At 32.1% G+C, this 21,607-nt stretch overlaps 3 protein-coding genes across 3 annotated transcripts; 2 read left to right on the forward strand and 1 right to left on the reverse strand.

The window, feature by feature from the left end:
• Positions 1-533: 533 nt before the first annotated feature.
• Positions 534-3,258, forward strand: LOC106117730 (zinc metalloproteinase nas-15). The gene is made up of 5 exons (XM_013312143.1): positions 534-747; positions 1,016-1,194; positions 1,356-1,494; positions 2,115-2,248; positions 2,795-3,258. The coding sequence occupies exons 1-5, from the start codon at positions 594-596 to the stop codon at positions 3,176-3,178; spliced, it is 990 nt and encodes a 329-aa protein (XP_013167597.1). The 5' UTR covers positions 534-593; the 3' UTR covers positions 3,179-3,258.
• A 224-nt stretch (positions 3,259-3,482) lies between these two features.
• LOC106118019 (uncharacterized) lies at positions 3,483-8,401 on the reverse strand. Its single transcript, XM_013312575.1, has 12 exons — positions 8,267-8,401; positions 7,736-8,031; positions 6,775-6,943; positions 6,245-6,441; positions 5,806-5,944; positions 5,587-5,714; positions 5,033-5,276; positions 4,680-4,946; positions 4,462-4,607; positions 4,127-4,268; positions 3,857-3,990; positions 3,483-3,668 (listed from the first exon to the last, which is right to left on the reverse strand). Exons 1-12 carry the CDS (start codon positions 8,352-8,354, stop codon positions 3,537-3,539), a joined length of 2,082 nt encoding a protein of 693 aa, XP_013168029.1. The 5' UTR covers positions 8,355-8,401; the 3' UTR covers positions 3,483-3,536.
• Positions 8,402-8,903: 502 nt separating this feature from the next.
• On the forward strand, positions 8,904-19,649 carry LOC106118020 (uncharacterized). Its single transcript, XM_013312576.1, has 5 exons — positions 8,904-9,118; positions 15,181-15,298; positions 17,032-17,223; positions 18,555-18,807; positions 19,013-19,649. The coding sequence occupies exons 2-5, from the start codon at positions 15,207-15,209 to the stop codon at positions 19,370-19,372; spliced, it is 897 nt and encodes a 298-aa protein (XP_013168030.1). The 5' UTR covers positions 8,904-9,118; positions 15,181-15,206; the 3' UTR covers positions 19,373-19,649.
• The last annotated feature ends 1,958 nt before the right edge of the window (positions 19,650-21,607 follow it).

The raw sequence follows: 21,607 nt of genomic DNA on the forward strand, positions 1-21,607 counted from the left end.
AATTTTAAACAATGATAAATTGTAGTAAAACGGAATGTTTTCGTTGAAGCTTTCTTATTCGTCGATGTCACTAACCGTGGGTCTTGTTGATTGGTTGAAATTAATGCGCTACGTTTTCTGTTACATTTACAAGGAAAAAAAAGTATTACAATCTCGAGTTCGTGAGGTAGTGGGTAATTGTAATAATAGAGAGAAATTCAGTAGCCATAAAAAATTGTAAAGACAATTCGATAGTGTTCGGTTTTTTGTTTTTCTTGTGATCTGTAAACAAATTATAATACAAGATTTTTTCAAGAAATTCTAAATTGAAGAATATTTACACTCCCTGTAAACGATAATTTTTTTCTACTTTTCTAATTATATGTTATTAATTTTGATCAATTTATCATCTTCAAATTACATATTATCGTGTAACACACACCAGTATTATTATTTATACGTGTGTCAATCTCTTTTCCAAATAAATAAACTTTAACTACTAAACAGTTTTAAAAATACCAAAGTAATAACATTAAAATAAAATACATAGATTTCCATCTTTGCATATTTGATCGATTTGCTTACTCGTTTATTTCAATGTTATGTAAAACAAAATGGGCGTAAGGCGAACATTATTATTTTTTTTTATTGGCATATACGTTTTTGTTTCTTGTTTAAAATCAAATTCAATAAATGCTGAAAAGGAGAAAAATGAAGTCACGTGGCCCAATGGAATAATATCATATTATTTCGATTCCAAGAGTTATGGTGATTATGTACTTATTTCTACCCTGCATACTTAGTTTACTATTTACTACATAGTTTCCCGTACAAACAATACGTAATAAACTAAGCGTCGATGGCCTAATGGTCAGGGGTACAGCAGATCCTGCGGTTGTGGGTTTGATTCCCACCAGTCATCTGTTGTTGCCTTATTCCAGCTCAAGCTTCAAGCTAATTTGGAATGGATATTAAATATCAGTAAAATAAAATAATTATAAAATAATGAATAAAACTGTTTTTTTCATATTATCAGATCATGGGATAGCCATGCGACTTCGCATGACAATGAATTTGTTGGAGAGTGTTTCGTGTATCAAATTCATACCAATCATTGGCACACCGAACAGGAATGGATCGTGGTTACATATTTCTAACCCACGCTTGCAACGGCACTGTATGCACGAACCACTAAATAAAGGAAATGGTGAACTGGTAAGAAATTATGGCAACACCCGGATTTTGACTTGTCACGTTGGGCAAAAGAGTACCTTTGCTTTAGACGTGCCAAATCGAACTACGGGTACTACTGCTCTCTACTAGCAACTTTAATTCAAGCAAGAGTAAAAAAATCTTTTATTTGTATTTTTGTATAGGTTTTAGTTCTAGGACTGGATTGCCTTTCTGAGCAACAGATATTACATACGCTCTTGCACGGCGTTGGTTTCAAAGACGAGGTGTCACATCCTCAGAGAGATCAGTATATAAGAATATTGTGGAGCAATATTCAGCCGGGTAACTAAGTTAATTAAAATTATTTATCAATCTTTGTAAGACAGACGTACGCTCAGATATAATTGAATTTATTGTGGCTTTTGAATGTGGGATTATGTACAGCAAGGGCTCTTCGCGGTGTTCCACTTAAAAAATTGGCTTGTTCCTCGCAACGAGGCGAACTGCGCCCCTTCTTACAAAATAATCATTAGGTAGCAATGAGTTCCACAAATTACGGCATAATAGTATCAAAGAATTTGTCGTTAAATCCGCTCGACAGCTTTTCGGTCAGACACATTTAAAAACTGCCTTCTTATTGCTTAATGTTTTCGCGTCGTTAGTCTCAATGCTTGTGAAACGTTCAAACGATTGTCGCTTTTAAGATGGAATACCACATTGTGAGATTCCCCGATAGTAATTATATTTTTAAAAAAAATTAATGTTGAGTCTTTTTTTCGTCTGTATCATGGCTAAGCTGGCATTTCTTTTAAAAATTGTGGGTAACATGGGTCATATAGCTCATGTAGCTCGATTCGATCCCGAAATGTTGAACATAGTGATTAAGGTACTAATGAAAAAGTTTTGTGTAATTTCTAACTCGTTAATATTGTGGTTAAGAAAACTTTTTGTGTTCTTTATAGCGTACCAACATCTTTTCAAAATTCAACCTCGTGCTAAGATGTCAAAAAATATGATCGAATACGACCCAATGAGTGTAATGCACTTCCATGATAGAGCATTTAGCACCAACGGTCAAGCAACTATCGCGCCTTTGGTAAGAATTTTAAATAGCAATGTTATGATTAAGAACTTTTTAGTTCATTATTTTTTAAATCTAAGTGTAAAGGTTTTCCAAGAAGCGAGCGTATTACCTTCTCAAAGCCTAATGCATCTGCGGTTCCTTTGGTATTGCAGATGTCCAACAGCGTGGATGAAAACCAGGATGTTCCCGCTGCTCGTTTACTTCCATATTTTATAAAAAAGCTCCTCTGCCGATACATTTTATTATATGACGGATAAAATCTACACCCACGACTAGACAAGGGACTGATCAAGTCTATATAGACTTGATCAGACATATGTATACCAGATTCCAATGCAAACCTTCAGCCCTAGACAAATAACAATTTACGCTTAAACTTGTAAATTCGCTTAGCTATCCTTACTTAACAATATCACTTCACTGTATTTTAAATTTCCACAAAAATCAAATATCAATATGGGCGCCATCTATGAAATTTGACCTGCCATTATTTACTTAATTACAGAATTAAATCAAAGCAAGGAATAAAATATCTTGCATGCATTATTTTATTTACAGATAGCTGGATTAGTAATAACACCTTCGGATAGTTTATCACAGTTGGACAAAATGAAACTCAAATTGCGTTTTGGTCATGAATGTAATAAACGTAACGTTGACGATTTGTTAGATATTTGTAAAAAGGTCCTATATGAAGATATGAATAAGGAAAAAATACATATACCATCTGAAGGTCAAGCTTTAAGTGAAGACGACAGTAATGTTAGTGGAAATAATACTAATAGCATTGAAAATAACGACCAAAATAGTAAAGAAGAAGAAGAAGAAAATAATCCCGACGATAGCTTAACTACTAAAAATAATGATACACTTAGTCTACATGTTTTTGAAAATACAACCGAAAAACTTGGAGGTGAATATAAAAGAGTAAAGAACTGGTGAAGAAACAGTGTTCAGGTCGAGTGAAAAATAATTTTAATGTAATTAATACGTTGTTTTATTTATTTACCATTAACTATCGACTGCGACTCCGTCTGCGCGGAATAAAAGATAATAATAGCCTATGTGTTCTTCCAGTCTATGCTCTACATCTATACCAAATTTATATAGATATCTTCTTACAAACATCGATCCATCCATCATAACATAAGCATTTGTAATATTAGTAAGATTTAAATCAAATCTTTTCCATTTTGTTATTAGAAGTAAAAAGTATTTAAAAGGATAATGCAATCATGAATTGGCGTTTATTCTATTTTTTGTTAAGTTATAAGGGAAGAATAAATTGCGATAAACATTTTTATCTGTTATCATCATCACTCCCGTTTTCGTATTCCTTACGTTGAGAGCATTGTGCAGCGTATATAAGATTTAATTTTCGAACATCTGTTGCACTCAGTCCTTGCCAATGTCCCATTGACCAACCATCATTCTGTAATTTAAAGTTTAATTGAATTACATATTCATATTCATATCAAAGGCGTGGTAGGAAAGAGGGAGCTTTAGAAATCTCACTAAGTACGCCTATAGACCTAAAACCGTTACAGTAAGTGTTAAAGCGCTACTAATTTGAATTGCAGTCTATACTGATGGTTTCTAAAGAGTTTAATTTATACATACCCAAATGGGATACATAATACTTGTGACACCATTTTTGATGTGCAGCCAAGGGTAATGCATTACGCTGAGATAGTCGTAGGGGAAACCCGCCGCGGCGGCAGGAGGTAGCTTTTGCTGCATTTCTTGTTCTATTTCTAAAAAGAGTTTTCATATGGTCATTGGTTTAGTGACTTTTGATTTGAGTTAATTTTATTTAACTTACACATTGGGGAATCCTATGTGTAATCAGGCGTACTAGAAGATATGTATATTCAAAAGTTTTAAATTTACCTTCAGTCAGATTACTCCAGACAATGTGTATGAATGAGTCTCGGTCGTGCATATTGTGCTGGTGATCCAGGCCTAGCACGTGGACGAACAAATGAAGAAGTTCGTTAACTGAATTAAAACAGTCCGCGTTGATTTTCAAATCCTGCAAATTTTCCCAAGTAAAACTAAAAGCATTCACTCAGTTTAATATTTAAGTATAAAGTAACAATCCAGAGACATTAATCTGTTTTGCATTAACACCTTGATAACTGTGCAGTAATGTTCCACAAATATTTGTGTAACTTTAGCGTAATAAACATTATTGATATTTGCAATAAGTAAATGTTTATAAATACTTTATTGCCGTTTGGCCTCCCAGGTGATGGGCAATGACAACCAGGTTCAGATGATCGTGATAATATCAAAAGATTTGCTGCATGTCGTCGAGATGTAGGCAGAGTACTTATTTCAATCACTACATCGCTAGGTTGTGTTGTTGAAGCTGTAAGAATTTCTCACGTTAGGAAGATGGATATATGGAACACTTCCATTGTAAGTTTAATAAACTATGTACTTAAATCTTCTTTGTCTTCCACTTTGGTGCTTATTGGTTTTGTTGTTGTTTCATCATTGTCTTTAATTTCGTTATCACTTATTTCAGGTGTAGGTCTGAAACTGTACATTATAGGGCTTGTATTATTGTTTCCATTATCTATATCATTTTGATTTGCTGCCGTCGTTTGTTTAGGCTCATCATTATCTTGAAGTTCCCGGAATTGTATGCATGTTTCTTTTTCTATATGACGAATAACAGCTTTGATATTTTCTCTCTCTTCGGCAGCTACAAAACAAAGTAATTCATTTAAATTAATCGTTAGTCAAAGTTCTTATGACCAATACACATATTTTTTGGATTGTGGTACTTACAGAATTCTAGTTTATCTCTCATTTTGTAATGAATTATTCCATACGGCCACAGTCTGTCTTCGAAGTATTTTTCAATTTCATCTTGCGTTGCTGTTTTTGATTGACCACTAACTTTTACTACGCTTGGACAAGTTTTCAGAAGATATTGTCGATTTCTTTCAACACATTCGTGACCGTATACCATACCAATTTTTTCAATATCAGTTTCGCTAAGTCCGTCACGTTGACCGATTTTTATATTACTCTGTAATATACAACTGTTAAATATTAATTTACTTTCTAAGAATATGAGTTGATAATTACATTTGATTCAAATTTTCCAATACTCAACGATGTGGGTCTCATGTTGGTAGGATGGATGGATCTTTGATTTAAAGTATCTCCAGAACAGCTGAACGGATCTCGATGAAATTTGGCATACATATAGAATATCATAGTCTGGAAGAACAAATAGGCTACTAGTTTTTTTTTTATTCCGACCGGACGAAGTCGCGGGTGACACCTAGTTATGAAATAAAAAATCAAATATGTAGTAAAAGGAACAATAATTTTACGTTAGTAACAACTGTTGCTTGTCCATTTCTTGAGAATGCTCGGGAGGGGTAATGAAGAACACTAGCATAATCGTAGGAAAGAGTCAACAGAGGGTCGTCAGCTCGTGTTGTAAAATATTTCTTATAACCTGTAGCATTAAGAATATCAATAATTGGAGGGCAAGCTAAGTCTAATAATCAAGTATTATTTCACGGCGAATTTCCTTTTCATATCTTTACCTGGCTTAATATTATCCCACATAATAGTAATGTACTGATCTCTATCCGGCCTTGTGTGCTCGTGAGAATATCCCAGGATATGCATCACTTCATGTACTATTTCCCCAAGTGATAAACAATCGTAACCGAAAACTACCATCTGTAAAATATAAGAAGTCAATCGATTCCTTAGATTTAAACCATAATCTGCTATCTAAAGCAATAGGAAGTTTCTGGAGCTTTCAGTTCAAAGAAATTGAAAAGCTAAGTAATTTAATCGCTCAATCTTAAAGACTGGCTTATTCGTATACCGTAAATCAGTTCTTCCATTTATTTTAAAGCCAATAAATACATTGAACCGTCAACATAAATTCAATTGAATACGACACAGCAACAAAGTCTGTTTAATCTGGACCATGTCTTTATTTTTTTATAAATTATTTAAAAAAAACCTATTCACCTGAACTCCGCTATTCACTTTACGCTCATTACTGTGAACGCATTGTTTAATACCATACGGGTTACTAATATACAACCACTCAACATTCTGTAGCGACAGTTTGTCCGTTGGTCTCTCACGGAGACGCTGCAGTCGTATGCATGACGCTTTCTCGAAGTAATCAAACGCTTTGATAATCGTTTCGGATAATTGGGAATCTGGAAATATTAACTATAATATAAACAGGAAAATACAGAAGATGAGTAAATCATAAAGAATTTTCCTATCTTTTGTGAGGACACTTAGTACATAAGTTAATATGTCGAGTAAACATGTACTACAAATACATGAACAAATAAGGTCAAATTGTTTATCTTTTGCAACACTAGCTTTCAATCGGGACTTCGTCCGCGCGCGCAAATTTAGCTTTCTAATGGTACGAGAATTTTGGAAATCGGTCCAGTAGTTTTTGAGTTTGATGGTTACATACAAAAATACAAATATTTTCTCTTTGTAATACTAGTAAAAATATTTATATGATTTATACCCACCGTAAGTATTAGGATCGATAAAATATGGTACAATTCCTTGCTTCCACTTTTTATGCCATGGCATCTTCTCAGCTTCATCATGATTTGTCGGACCGTCTTGTTTAGAGGGTGGCCCCAAAAGCTCGGCTGGTGCAAAATTAAATCGTCTGGCAGTCGTGTTCAATAAAGACTGTAAGAGAAAACCTTTGACATTTTTATCTATCATTCAGATATTCATCATTTAGAGTCTAACGTAAAGTCAGAATTTTCAATGGGAGATCCTTAGTGTAGATTTAGTTTGAGAAGTCTACACTACCGGTTTTCCTTTTCTCTCCCACTGCACATAATGTTTTCATTCTTGAGGGTCGCAACTCTTTTTGACCATCTCTCTTTAGGTGTTTCCGGGAACTGCTTAGTGACCGTCAAACATACTTAGAACGATAGTGAATGTGATACTGTGTACTTTTAAAAACTTTAACATTAAAAACTTTACCAATGATAATGTCTAATCGATATGTGTTCAAGGTTATTGTTGAACGGATTTTTCATTCGTAATTAGATTGTATATTCAATATAAGTCTGGCCAATGTCTAGTTTTTATAAATTAAAAGTAACTACATTCTACCATTGACGTGATGAGTAACATTTGAATCAGAACAGTGTGTTTTTGTCATAACATGTTCGAAATTCAAGATTTATATCTGCTGTAAGGGTTTTAGCTCTACTAGTGCCCTGGGCGGGATTTGTACGGCGCCCCCATTTCAGCACGCATTTGGAGGGATTAACAGGGTTATGCCACACTGTGTAATTCGCAGACCTATGTCGTCCCTTTTAGTTCAGTCCCCTGGGCTATCGACTAGCCACCCCCTGCCCTAAATGTTTAAAGGTCTTGGTAGTTGTATATACCTTTAAGCGTAGTGATTAAATATTTTCGATTTATGATATAAAGTGAATTATTTGGTGTACCTTTATAATATTTTACCTTGCCAGTAGTGGGACTGTCAAACCGCCTTTGTCTGTACGTGACTTTTCCGTTACCATCCATATCGTCGTACAGTTTGTCTACAATGCCTTCGACACGTCGTATATCTTCAACTTTTACAGTTGGATTGAGAGATTCTACGTTCCTCTTGGATCTGACGTGTTGTTTTGAATGATCTTCATTTGTTTTTAGTTTTTTAGCGCTATTATATTGTTCCAAACGAGCTGTTTCCTCGTTGAAGATACGACACATATCCAAAGTGTCTTGACGTTTTTTTTGTATCAATTTTTTGTCGACTGGTGAACATACAATAGATAATATTACAATATAAGGTAGCAAAGTTTAAGAAAATGCTACAAATGTCGGTCAACATAGAATAAATGACGTTCTCTTATGAAGTTAATTGAATGGTTTGGAAGGATTCTTGATTAAACTATGGTTGTTTTATGAACTGAATGATTTTTAATATGTCTTATTAACTAATAATTCTTTAAATATATTTTTTTCTTAATTGAAAAATTAATTACTTACGTTCGTTAACGCTTAAATTTGGTATAGAACATTTTACATAAAAAGTATGTAATATTGTTAAAAATATAGTTAACCAGAAAAAGAACATTGCTACCGTATAAAATCGATTTATATCATCCTTAACAAAGTGTAACCAATAACAATAACCATAAACTATTCAACTTTTATTAGCGCACAATATTTTATTGTTTTCATTGGCAATATTGTTTTGTAACTATTAGATTTAACGATATATTTTTGAATAACTATCAATAGTGTGTAATAAAATATAAATCTAATTTGAATTATAGTATTCCCAGCCAAGAAGTAGGCAATAGTGTGTTTTTTCTGCCTGTCTCTTCAAAAAATCGCTGCAAAGATCGCTACTTTGCCAGATCAAGCTGGTATCTGAATTCGATTCCTAGTTCTGTCTTTATAATCGTAGTTTTTTAAAGCCTTTAGCATCATTGATCACTTATATTATTATATTACATATAAGTTTACTTTACTTATGTCTTGTATATTCAATACTGATCAGGAAGAATATAGGTCTATAAAAACAATAACAAATAATTTATTACTTAACGTTTTCTATAAAGTCGACAGGCAATTTTTGCTTTCAGTATTAGTTCCGTACTCGCGACCGACTGTCTGGTCCACCGTCCACCTGTTGTCGGATCAGCGAATTCGAATTTAGAAAGTTCATACTTTTTTTTTATTCCGGCTTTAAGTTGTACAAGGTTGTGGATTCATTCAGCCAGTCGGCGTTTGTGTGTCAGTGAGTGTAGACGTCGCTTTAATAACGTGTGTGTACGTTACTTATATCGCTTTTTGGAATTTGATTTGTCTTCAACAAAAAGGAATATAATTCAAGTGAGCATAAATATATTTTTCTATGATTAGTTATGCGGTTAACAGAATTCTTCTTATGTTGCTTGTTGGCAAATAAAATATTACCGTTAGGTTATGTTGATATAGAAAGGTGTAAACTTTGCAAAAGTTTTGCGAATACTATTTCTTCCATGATTAAAAATTGTATTAAAAAACTAAAAAAAATTAGATTTATTACAATAACATATTTTAAATACACCCTTTACGTTTATCGTCTACTTTAAATAGCAGTAACAAGCAAATTTAAATTTTTAAATCTGTATTTTTTTTGCTGCGTGTTGTTTTTTTAAGGAATCAAATTACATTGAATATCTTGTTAGGTTAAGTTAAAATTGCTTTCAAAAGCCAACACGATAATAAGCAAAAAATATATTTTTTTAAGTTACAGGAATACTTTGATTTTTGTTAAGATTTTTATATATAACCCAAAATACTAATTATAAGATAGAAATGGTTAGGCTATTCTCCTCCACATTTGTGATTTTAAAGGTACCTAAGTATCACATCTATTTGAAACTAAAACTAAGTACCGCCTACAATAATCATGAGACACAGTTCTGTCAAACTAAAGACATTAAAGGTAAAAATCGAATAAAAACTATTCTTATATATAAAGGTAGAATAGTTTTTCAAATCTCATCATCATTACCCTGTCCTTACCTAACTGAAGTGGGATCCGCGCACAAGGTTTTATAAACTTTATTTGATACTTTGGCTTAATTTTTATGGCTGGCCGTCTGTCTGTCGCCAACTCTGACTTGTAAAATATCAAACATTCTAAAATCTATAATGGCATCTAATATTAAAATATCATCACGTACAATATAAGAGCAATAAATAACAGGTATGAATTGTAAACTGGTTTTTGAAGAACGTCGAAGTTCATTTGAGGGCGCGGAATTAACTGTTTTTATATTTTTTGGGTATATTTCGTATCAATGAATTAGAAAGCTAAAAACTACAAGCGTGGAATGTGAGAGTTAGTTTATTTGAACAATTAGCTAACAAAGTAAATATTGGAAGTTAAGTTTACATAAATAATGATGGCACATTATAAAAAATACAGAATAAAAATATAGCTTAACAGAAAGTTATTAATGGCTGGTTTATTTGCCGATGTATGTTGAAAAGAAATTTTCCGGAATTTTCTTTTATGTTTAATTGTGTTAACCTTTTAAACTTTCGATTTAGTCTTTTTTACTCTAAATTTTCACCCTATGAACGGTGCGTTAACCCTTTTTGTTCATTACGTATGAAAAACTAAAATTTAAAATTTAATCAATGCATCTAAACCTTAAAACGAGCCAGTTGCCGTCAAACCTACTCTATATTAGGGGACAATAAGCCTTAGGTAACCACGGTGACACAATACGAATTGATTGACTTCACACATGTCTTTGAATTTCTTCGCAGATATGTGTAGGTTGCCTCACGATGTTTAACTTCACCATAAGAACGTCGGATAAATGTGAATTTGAAATTAAAAAATTGAAAATCATAATATACCTAGGATTCAATCTGGAGCTGTAAATTAAAAGTCCGGTGCTTAACACTAACGCCACTGGCGCAGTGACGCATTACAAGCAAACATATTTAGTTTCAATTGGTTAACAGCAATAAAGGAAATTTCACTTTCGAGTTTTTCATGACTTGTATAATGTATGAATGTAACTAAGCTTTGTATAATGACTACATTCCGTAAGAAATTAATCATAAATTCATTACGTAATCTTAGATGCCGTGCGCTGCGTCCGCACGAATTATTTACTCAACCAGTCTCGATGCGTGTCCATCGAAAACATTCGAATATTTCTTTTTTAAATTAAACATTTCCTTTATTATTCAACTAGTTTCGATTTGGGTCGGATTTTTTTCGCGTGTTACTTGCAGTTTTTCGCAACGATATTTGTATATTATTACAATATTATTAGCGAAAAGTTTTTGAATTTTGTTAATAAGGAACTTTGAACATTTAAACTTTCTTTTTTTTCATTAGTATAAAACTACGGTTTTCGTCCATTTCGGTATCATTTTTTAAGGCTTTGACTTTGATTACTTGTTAAAGATTTTCGAAAATACTGTAGCACAATATAGTGAAATATGAAATTGGTTTTGCTATACGTACGAAGGTGGGTCTAGAGACAGTAGATTCAAAAACAACAAAGAAAATTAACTATGTACTGTTAGGAAGTAAAACCGACACTGTACCAGTGTACTGGCGCAACACTAGTCTTACTAAAATGTCGACGTTTGTGTCCCCTCACTATTCATTCTGACACGACTTTGTAATGAAAGCGTGCCATTCGCGCCAAAGGATTCTAATTAATAATGTCTAAAACGATGTAAGTACATATGAATGAAAAGGAATAAGAAATTGTACGCGTGAACATAATCATAACGTAGTTAGCATTTATACGTTATCAGTTACGTGATAAGCCGCGGTCACGCCATGCGACAATACTTTTTTTATCATAAGGTGTCAAACACGGCCACCTGAAATCGCTGAAATAGCGAAATGACCGTTGCCCATAGAGATACGCAATTGCATATGTGTTGCCTACCTTTAATCACCAGAGGAGAGGATGCACAGAAAGAAAATATATTCCCGTTTCATGCATCCTCTCATCCGGAAAGTCCACTTCCACGTCCCATCCTTTCCTTATAAAAAAAAGGATGTGAATGGAAAGAGGACTAAATTAGGCCTCCGACGGCCTAGACGGAATCGCGGGCTGCAGCTAGTGTAAAGTATAATTAAAAAAGGAAAGCCTATGTAGGTTCGGCCCAACTCGTGTTATATGATTGTGACCTTTATTTTACAAGTAGGCTTATTCACGCCTATGCCATAGATAATTTCTAGTTCAGAGATATACGTAGAAAATATAGGTATAATATAAAAATAAGTATGTCAGTATATTGAATCAAGCTGAATTGCATTATAGGATTTTAATATATAAATGACTAGCTGTCGCCCGCGACATCGACGCCGCTGAATTAAAAAAAAATACTTTATTAGTAGCTTACGTGTTCATCCAGATGTTTTAAATCTAATGCCAAATTTCGGCGAGATCCGTATACGATATCAGAAATACTTAGTAACAAACATCCATACAAACTGTCATATTTATAACATTATTAAAATAATATTATTAATAAATTAGTATCGACAATGACCTGAATATATCTAAAATTAATTATTGCGTACGAAGCAGTAACTTAATACTTCAAGTGTTAACGCCACTATTAGTTTTATCACACCATTATTCAAGCATATAAATATTTATTTACCTTAGTAAGTTTTTACTAAAATGGTTTTATGTTTCACATTGATGTGTGTGTGTCTTTATTAATCTATGTTTATATTCGAAACATTAATTAAAATCTTTTCACTCTTTCTTCTCACATTTTACACAAGGTACATCGTTCATTACAGTTCACGGATTGTCGTCTGTTTCGATTTGTTTACAGAGCGCTTTTGTCCTATATTAACTCCAATTAACCTTAACCTACTGACTCTGAGATAATAATTGACATCAGATATTGTCGGTACACGCATGTAGTGTCTATGACATACAAAACATGTTGTATTGTTAAACTGGATTTTCACTGGCATGACATGTAGCTATCCCGTTCATTTTCTTTTCAAAAAACAGAGACAACGATAAGTTGCATAAGTTAAAGCTTTATCGAGTGCTGTAGATATCTTTGCGATGATTTTTTTTTCAGATGCATTAATCGGTGACCCATTTGCTTATGCCATTGTTGGCCAGTACCCGTTTAGTAATTAGTGGGACTGCTTGTTTCTTATTATTGAGAAAAGAAGAGGCACGATTATGCTATTTTAATTGCAAACTTTCTTAAATAAGAAAGAACATTTTTACCACGATCCTATCTGATATGAGTGGTGATGTGATCGAAAGAGTGACAGACCTGTCATTTATTTATGTTTGTTTCTTAGTCCCAGTTATATTGGGGGATCGTAATTAACCTCAAAAAAAAATTAATGCTACCTAGTGAATAAGTATTAACGGATGTTACTCAAAGGATAAAAACTAAACTATTCTCAAGTCTTTTATAATTGACTCTTGTACTATATTGAAGGATGATTATTCTTAGTATTATAAGCATTACGCATATAGTATAGTACATCAGTCATTTTCTTTTGGTATATGCATCTCTGCATCGAGCGAGCGTTCTCTGTTCGAGAGGTACTTTCTAGTATAGAAAGTGAAGCTGTGGTGTTACCAGCCACGCGGCCAGGGGAAATTACGACACCAATTACTTTTTTATATTTATTTTTCTGCAGTAATCGTCTGTCGTGTTAATTTAAAGTTACCTTATTAAAGTAAAGTACCTAAAAGATTTGCTTTTAATGGGTAAACTATGAACTAGACATGAATTTCGTTTTGATACCTGAGAATCTAAATATTAAATACATTTTCACGGAGAAAAATATGCACTAAATTATACTTATTATAGTTGTAGAGAAAACTAATTCAAAGTACAGCAATTGTATTTATATTCGACTGAATTTTGACGTCTGTTTGATTTTGAACTACTGAACCGATTGGCATACATCAATTCTCGTCTGTATTTTGTCATTTATCGTTTATGAACCTCCAAAAACTGGAATAATTTATTGTATTGTTTAACAAAAAAGTGTCAAGAACGCATAAAAAATGCGTATATTTTAACAATGAAACCAATTGTAATCAAAAGTTTAACCTATTTAAATAAGGTTATTAGTAACATATTTAATTCACAAATAGGTTAACGTGTTTGTTAATATTAATAAGTTATGTGGAGCGTATCGGTATTTCGGAGTAATTAGCAAGCGATTGTTGGAAGAAAGTGTTCCGTGTTACGTGAATAAAGCAAACATGTTGTCGCGCTTCGGTGAATGTGTTACATTACACATTACATTATGTACAAACTCGGAGTTTTTGTGTACTAACAATATTAATTTTTAAACAGCGCTATTTTTTTCTTACAGTAGAAGCATAACGACTAAAAATAGATCGTATGGTAGAGGTCTCAGATATTTTTTATTTGTACTATTCTGTTTGTCAGTTTACATGTCTTTTTGTACTATTTTATAATATAATGTCCTTCTATGCAATGTACAATAAAAATAAATATATCTATAAAATCTTTTGCCTCATTATTGTATAAAAAATAATAGCTAAATTGATCCAGTGACCTCTAATAGATTTATTAATGTTTCTATTGCGTCATATAATGTCCTCCATTTTAATAAACTAGTTGCTTGTACCTGTCATCGTTCGTACGATTTTTCAATTTACATGATGCTATTTATTGCGAGAAAAGATATGATTTACCAATCGATAATTTTTTTTTTTCTATAATTATTTATAATATATTCGAGTAAAACTGGAGCATTTTGGTCTTGGTAATAATTCTGTATTTTTAACACCATTGAACGTAAACTATAAGAGTTTTTTCATAGAAACATGTAAGACCTTTTCTTACGTATACTGAATAATTTGCTTAGAGTAACATTTAAGATCATTGTCCGTCTACGTTATGTGGTTTCATCACAGCAATTAACCACTTACATTTTTAAGTTAATTGCAAATTAATTTGTAAATATTTTCTCATGTAGGAATTTATGCGATAAAATTTATTCTTTCACAAAAGTTTACTGACTTTTTATACGATTTATAATACGATTATGATTTGCTAGCGACTTCATTTGCGCGAAATTTAAAAAAATTTGCTTATTGTATCCGGGACAGTGTAATGCAATAGTGAAATAACTTTTCAAATCGGTTTCAGAGACCATTTAATACAAACAAACAAACAAATCTTTTCCCTTTATAATATTAAGTATACATTATCTGCCGTTACTACTGCAACATAAATCGAGTTTGCTAACTGCAATTTGATTAGCTCTCTATCGGAGACTCACTCCGAATTATGAGATTTAATAATTATATTTCTTAAGTAAAATGAATGACTATATCCCAGTAGGCAGGTCAGAGTTAGATGATAAATTAATTAAATATTATATTTCTTTTATGTTTTAGATTGTAGAGAGCGCTGGTGCGCAAAAATGGCGGCGACAAAATACTCACATCCTTTCCTCAATGGACTGAAGCCTATAGTAGAAGGGCGCGACGAAGAAATACAGCAAATCAAGGAGTGGTAAGATAATTTTTTTTTTCTTAAATAAGTTCCTATGCCGGGAACAATGTCACGTTTGCTTCTGCCACCCATCTTACTTCATACTAATATTATAATTGCGAATGTTTAGATAAATGGATGGATGGATGTTTGTTTAAAGCTATCTCCAAAATGGCTGTACGGATATCGATGAAATTTGGCATACATATAGAATGTCTGGTACATATAGGTTAAATTATATTTTTTTAATTCCGTACACGGAGTCGTAGGCGACAGCTATTGTCAAATAAAGTCTGGTACTATAAATTGTAACCTAATATCCTTTGAATGTTAACTAAAATAATAATTAAAATAAAAGATGTGTTCGTCATCAATGGAAGGGAAATTTGTCTTTAGTACAGTTTCAAGAGTAAACCACAATAAAACCATAGGTTAACTGCCTTAAATGTTTATTATAGACCATAAAGACTATGCATGTGGTAGTTACCATTGCAACTAATAGTTATGTTGTGTGATAATTATAGTTGAAGTCACTAAAGTTTAACCTTCGACTCCATGAATACTTACATCTTATCGTTTTTTCAAAGACATAATACTTGATTTTTTACATGTCTACATTTTTAAATATTCTGTGAAAAAAGTATATTACGTTTGACGTTCAGATTTATCGGATAATGACTACAGGTTTAGCTTTTGTCTTTAGGCAAATTTAGTTACATTAATAATTTATATTAATCGTCTTTAGTGGTTAAGGGTCTGTGAAATAAGTGATCTGGGAGTACAAGCTATTTAAAAGTTATTTATTTAATTAAAATACTTAATAAATTACTAAAATGAAATTAAATACGATTGTTTGTTCTATCTGTGTAATATTTTTCCGATAGCCAGGATAAATTTGCGCGGGAACGGAAACTACAGCACATGTGCACAGAGCACATAACATTCAGAGGTTTCGATTGGCATTCCATAGCGCGGTCACTTTCTCCGTATCGGACACGTTCGCTCTTACACAATATAATGCTGTCAGCGAAATGTTCAATTTATGAGTAGGGCTGTACAATTGTCTTCTATGACCTTAACATTAAAATATTGAGTTTAATTGCATATTTGAACTGTCTATTGTAAACTCTAGAAGTATTCGATTGTAACTAAATACAAAGGTATATTGCATTGTATTACTGAGTGGTATTTTCGCACACGTAAAAGAATTTGTATGAATATAACTTTGAATATATCAAGTTTTATTGATTATTATCTAACAGGTAAAACTCAGTAACCAACCGGTTACATGAGCAATTATTTTGCTTTAGTAAATTACAACAAAGTGATTATAAAATGAACAGGTAAAATAACATTTATAGCTGACGCTCGAGACTCCGTTCGCGCGGAATAAAAAAAAACATAATTATTAGTCTGTGTCCTTCGAGACTATGTTCTATGTGTATGCCAAATTTAATCGAGATCCGGACAGCCGTTCTGAAGATACCTTCAAGCAAACATCCATAAACATTCGCATTTATAATATTAGTATGAAGTATGATAAAATATAGTCAATATTATGGGCATGGGAAACTGAGACTTCTGTCTTTATTTGGGCAAAATGATTTTGTTTAAACGATAAGACGGTGGGAACTCGGTAAAAACCAAACAATTGTGCTAATTATAAGGTTTAAAGTTCATATTATAATTAGGTTATAGATAAGATAATATAGTTTATTATTGCTTATTTGGTTATTTTTTTGTATTTATTCCAGGATGAAGAGTCAACCTCATTTGCCGTACATATCCGATGAGTACGTGTTATTGTTTCTCCACTCAAATTACTTCAAAGTGAAAGAGACAAAAGACACAATTGAATGCTACTTCACGCTGCGCAACAATACACCAGACCTCTTCAGCAATCGGGATCCGCTATCGCCAAAGAACAAAACCATTCTGGATATCACGTAAGTTATGTTATGTGTAATAACATAATTTGTTACTAAAAACAAAAAAACTAATTATGACACTCGTGGGATGAATTCGAATCGAATGGAATATCGATCGTCAAAATCAGTCAGTCAGTCCAGTCATTTAGGCTTCCGGCGGTCACAAACAATGACATACATAAAAACCTATATCTTTATAAATAAATCAAACCTTCATAAACCCTCCCTAAATCAGTCGGGTTAAAGAGACATAATTTGACTGATCATGAATTGAAATATTTGATCCATTTATGCCTTCTGTATGTACATTTAGTTCCAATATGTTTTCAAAGCCCATACTTTTCCGTGCACTTTTACATTCATTTCTTACTTTGAATTGCTTTATTCTTATTTTTTATTTAAGAATGCTTAGTGCGTTTTTCTTTTTTATAAGTTAGCGAAATTAATAAGCGTTGAATAATGCAGCCGCACCACATAGTTTTTATTACTACGGGAGTATTAACGCCGTTTGGAAGTTTGCCAGATTGTGCGACTGCTGCAGATTCGATCAATGGACGCATAGCTTCTGTACTATTACTGGTGTATTAGCTGGTAAAATTAAATGTATAAAGTATACTGCTAGGTACTTAGGTCTCTGACGCACTCGTGTTATTGTAAATTGACTTTCTCTTTCACTCTCTTCTATGGTATACTAATTCTCCATTGAACGTCTCTGAGTGCGACAGTCAGTCAACTTTATCAGTATTTCGATTTTCCATGCATTCATAATCACTGTGCTTTGTTCTAGTGGGAATTATATTTTTTACCATTTTTAGTTTACAATACCAAAGAAACCTTAAAAATACAAATTAAATTATTTTTACCTTGTGATTTTTATTGTTTCTAAAATATGTTTGTTTTGGGAATTTTCGTGTGACTAAATTTCTCATTGTTATTATTATAATAGATACTGTCTCGTTTGTTTATAATATCTACCGGTATTATTTTAAACATTTTAACTCCTTAGAACGTGTAATGATAATATCTACATACATTTAAAATTAAGAAATAAATTATCAAATGTTTTTTAAATATCAAAGCATTCAAAAAGTTTTTTACATCAGGAATCCTTTTAAAAACAACTTTTATATCATAATAGTCAAGTGCATAAACATATTTAATTTTAATAAATCAAATGAGTTGAAGGATTAGATTACAAGGCACATAATAATCCACAAGAAATGCGGTGTTATTTAGCTTTTCTTAAAACTTATTTCACTTACATAGGTGGTCTCTTAAACTTCATCATTACTATGACAATTGGTATTTTACTCTTAAAATAATTAAATATTCAATGTTTTACATTCTAGGCATATGGTGGCTCTACCAAAGCAGACGGAGGAAGGTTACCACGTCCTTCTGTATCGGTTATCAGACCTAGACTACAGCAAGTTGAATTTCGCGGACGCGGTGCGAGTGTTCTGCATGTTTAACGATGTGAAGTTGTCCGAGGATCGGCTGTCGGAAGGCTACGTAGTGATCTTCGATATGAAGGGCTGCAATCTAGGACACCTAACGAGAGTCACGTTACCCGCTTTGAGGGCTTTCATGCATTACATTCAGGTATGTGTGAGCGACGTCTTTTTGTAGATTCACTTTCTCTACTTCAGTTATTTTTATTTTAAGTTTTCCATAATCTTTTGATTTTTATTTTACGCACCATAAATCAGCTTGACTATTATGTTATTTAGACGTTTATAACTCTTAAGAATTTCATACAAGATGTAATTCAAACGAGAATATTAACTATCATCTTAACAATTTCCAGAGTGCTCATCCTTGTCGATTGAAGAAGATCCACGTGGTGCATACTGTGTCTTTCATCAACCAAGTGATGTATCTTATAAAACCATTGATACATTCCAATCTTCTAGACCTTCTTAACTTTACTTCTGAAGGACCAGAAGCGATTGTTGATAAAGAACTTTTGCCAGAAGACTATGGTGGCCCAGCTCCCCCGGTGAAGCAATTACATGAAGAACAGAGAAGGAATATGGAAGAGAACTATAGAGAATGGTTGATAGAGTCGGAGATCTTTAAGGTTGATGAAAAGAAGAGAATTAAGAAGCCAAGTAAGGGAATGTTTGCCAGCTTTACGAGCAGCTTTAAAAGTCTTGATATTGATTGATGATTTGTTAATTTTTAGAATTAAATCATAAATAGTAAATGTTTGGCTGGCTATGTTATAAATTTTTAAAGAAAAATTTTACTGTCAATTTCACGGTGAGTTTTCATTGCTGCACACGTTTATAAAAACATTTTCTCGTCCCACTCATTCTCTATGTTGAAAATAAGTTATATTTGTAACACTTTGTGAAGTTAACTTAAAAGTTAATCCGTTAAGCACATTATTAACTTCGTTAATTAACGATTGACGGATAAACGATTTAATGCCCACCTTCGAAGAAAAGATAGCAAACTATATGTGTTTTGTTTCGTCAAAAATATGTATTCATGGTAGAAAACATTCGAACAGATACGTGCTTGCATATATTTTTAAACCTACATATAAAAGTTTCTAGGAAGTTCTTTGACTGCACGCGTTTTATCAATGAAACTTCATCGTCACAAATTATCAAAAATTCTTTTTTCTTAAACCAATAACTTATTTGGTATTGTAAATATCTATCTAAATTGTATAGTCCAAAAAACTATGTTAGATATTTGAATGGATATGTTGTTATACGAATATATTTAGAAAATATACTTTTTATATATTTTATACTAAAGCGATATAATAGGGTAATGAAAAGTTGTTGGTGCTAATCCAGTTTTGACTGCATGGAATTCTGAAATAAATATTACATCGGTCATTTCGTATTAATTTTTTTTTAATGGAGTCGCCGAGCAATTTATTGTGGCCTGATATAATTATGATTAGAGTTTTAGCTTGATTGATATTAAGGAACGATAGTATAACGGGGTACAGCAATATTTTTTTATAAATATACGTCTAATGTCGCCCATTTTCTTCTTTACTGGAGAAAGACTAGATATACAGGAGGTTATATTGTTATGTTTGTTGTATAGCTTTTAAGTAAATATATATTTTGTGAATTTTCCCAAAAGTATTCAATACTCCTATTTTTATATTTGATTAATTTTGTAAATAATTGTTAAAAGTGGGATTTAAATTTACTTATGAATGATAGGCTAAAAAGTACTCAGTTTCAAAGTTTAAGATTATACTTAATCTTTCATTTTTCGAGGGTTTTCTATGCACAAAACATTCATACGCAAAAGATCTCTCTCCTTCTTTCTAAAAAAAAATGAGATAGCGATGTTTTGTACGTTTATTTCAAATCCACGATTACAACATGGCAACATAAGGGTAATACGGTTGTGACAAAATTGTAGTACATATTGTATGGGACGTACTTTCACCATAAATATACTAGTATTTTTTTATTTTTTTAATATTTTTTTTTGGATATAAGTGCATTATGAAGTTTTTTTTAATTTGTGGTACTGGTCACTATTGTTTATATTGCCTCAAACTGTCAATAGCAATTTATATTATGCAAAGTTATATTTTTGTATTATTCGCAATCAATGTAAATTACCAAATTATTGTTTTGTATTGAATATTATTGTAAATATTTTAATAAAATGTTTTATCATTTTTTTTGTTTTACTTTATTATTTAAGCTATAGAAATTTGAATTTGGAACTTCGAAATATTTGAAGAAAACAATGAACAATCGGTAGCTGGCAATAATATCATTAATAAAGTCACATTCAATAAAAAAGAATGACAGTAATTATTTCCGAAGCTTCAATATCTAGATAAAGAGATCTTATCAGCATTATTAATTAAATATGATTAAATAAAAAAGACTAGTATTAGTGGACCTGGTTTTGTTCTATAAAGTGTAATGAAAGAGTGTTCAACTTGAAATATAATAACTACAGAGTGAAATAAGCAAAAGGTACAAAACATTCTCAATCGAATCCAACACCGGTATAGGTAAACAAGTGAATATGAATTGCATATGGCGGCCATTACATTTTTATAATTATTAGGTGAGATTTTGAATTAAAATAAATTTATCTAATGTTATAAACATGTAAGATGTTTTAAGGTTTTTTCTTTAATATACGAGATTTTGTGATAAATGTGCAAATTTCGGTTCGGTCATGAAGTATAAACATATTTAAATTATCTATATAGAGAATGGTTTAATCAATGAGAATGGATATATAATATATGATAATACTTCGTTCAGAAATAAAAGCATTGCAGGCGACGATACAGTTAACATCATGAAATGTTTCAATTGCATTCCGTTCAGAAATTGCTCCGAATTTTTAGATTTAATTTTACCCACATTTTTTAATGGTAAAAAAATCAACGATGTCTCTG

Source organism: Papilio xuthus, unplaced genomic scaffold (assembly GCF_000836235.2).
Source record: "Papilio xuthus unplaced genomic scaffold, Pxut_1.1 DF827679.1, whole genome shotgun sequence".
NCBI classification, from domain to species: domain Eukaryota; kingdom Metazoa; phylum Arthropoda; class Insecta; order Lepidoptera; family Papilionidae; genus Papilio; species Papilio xuthus.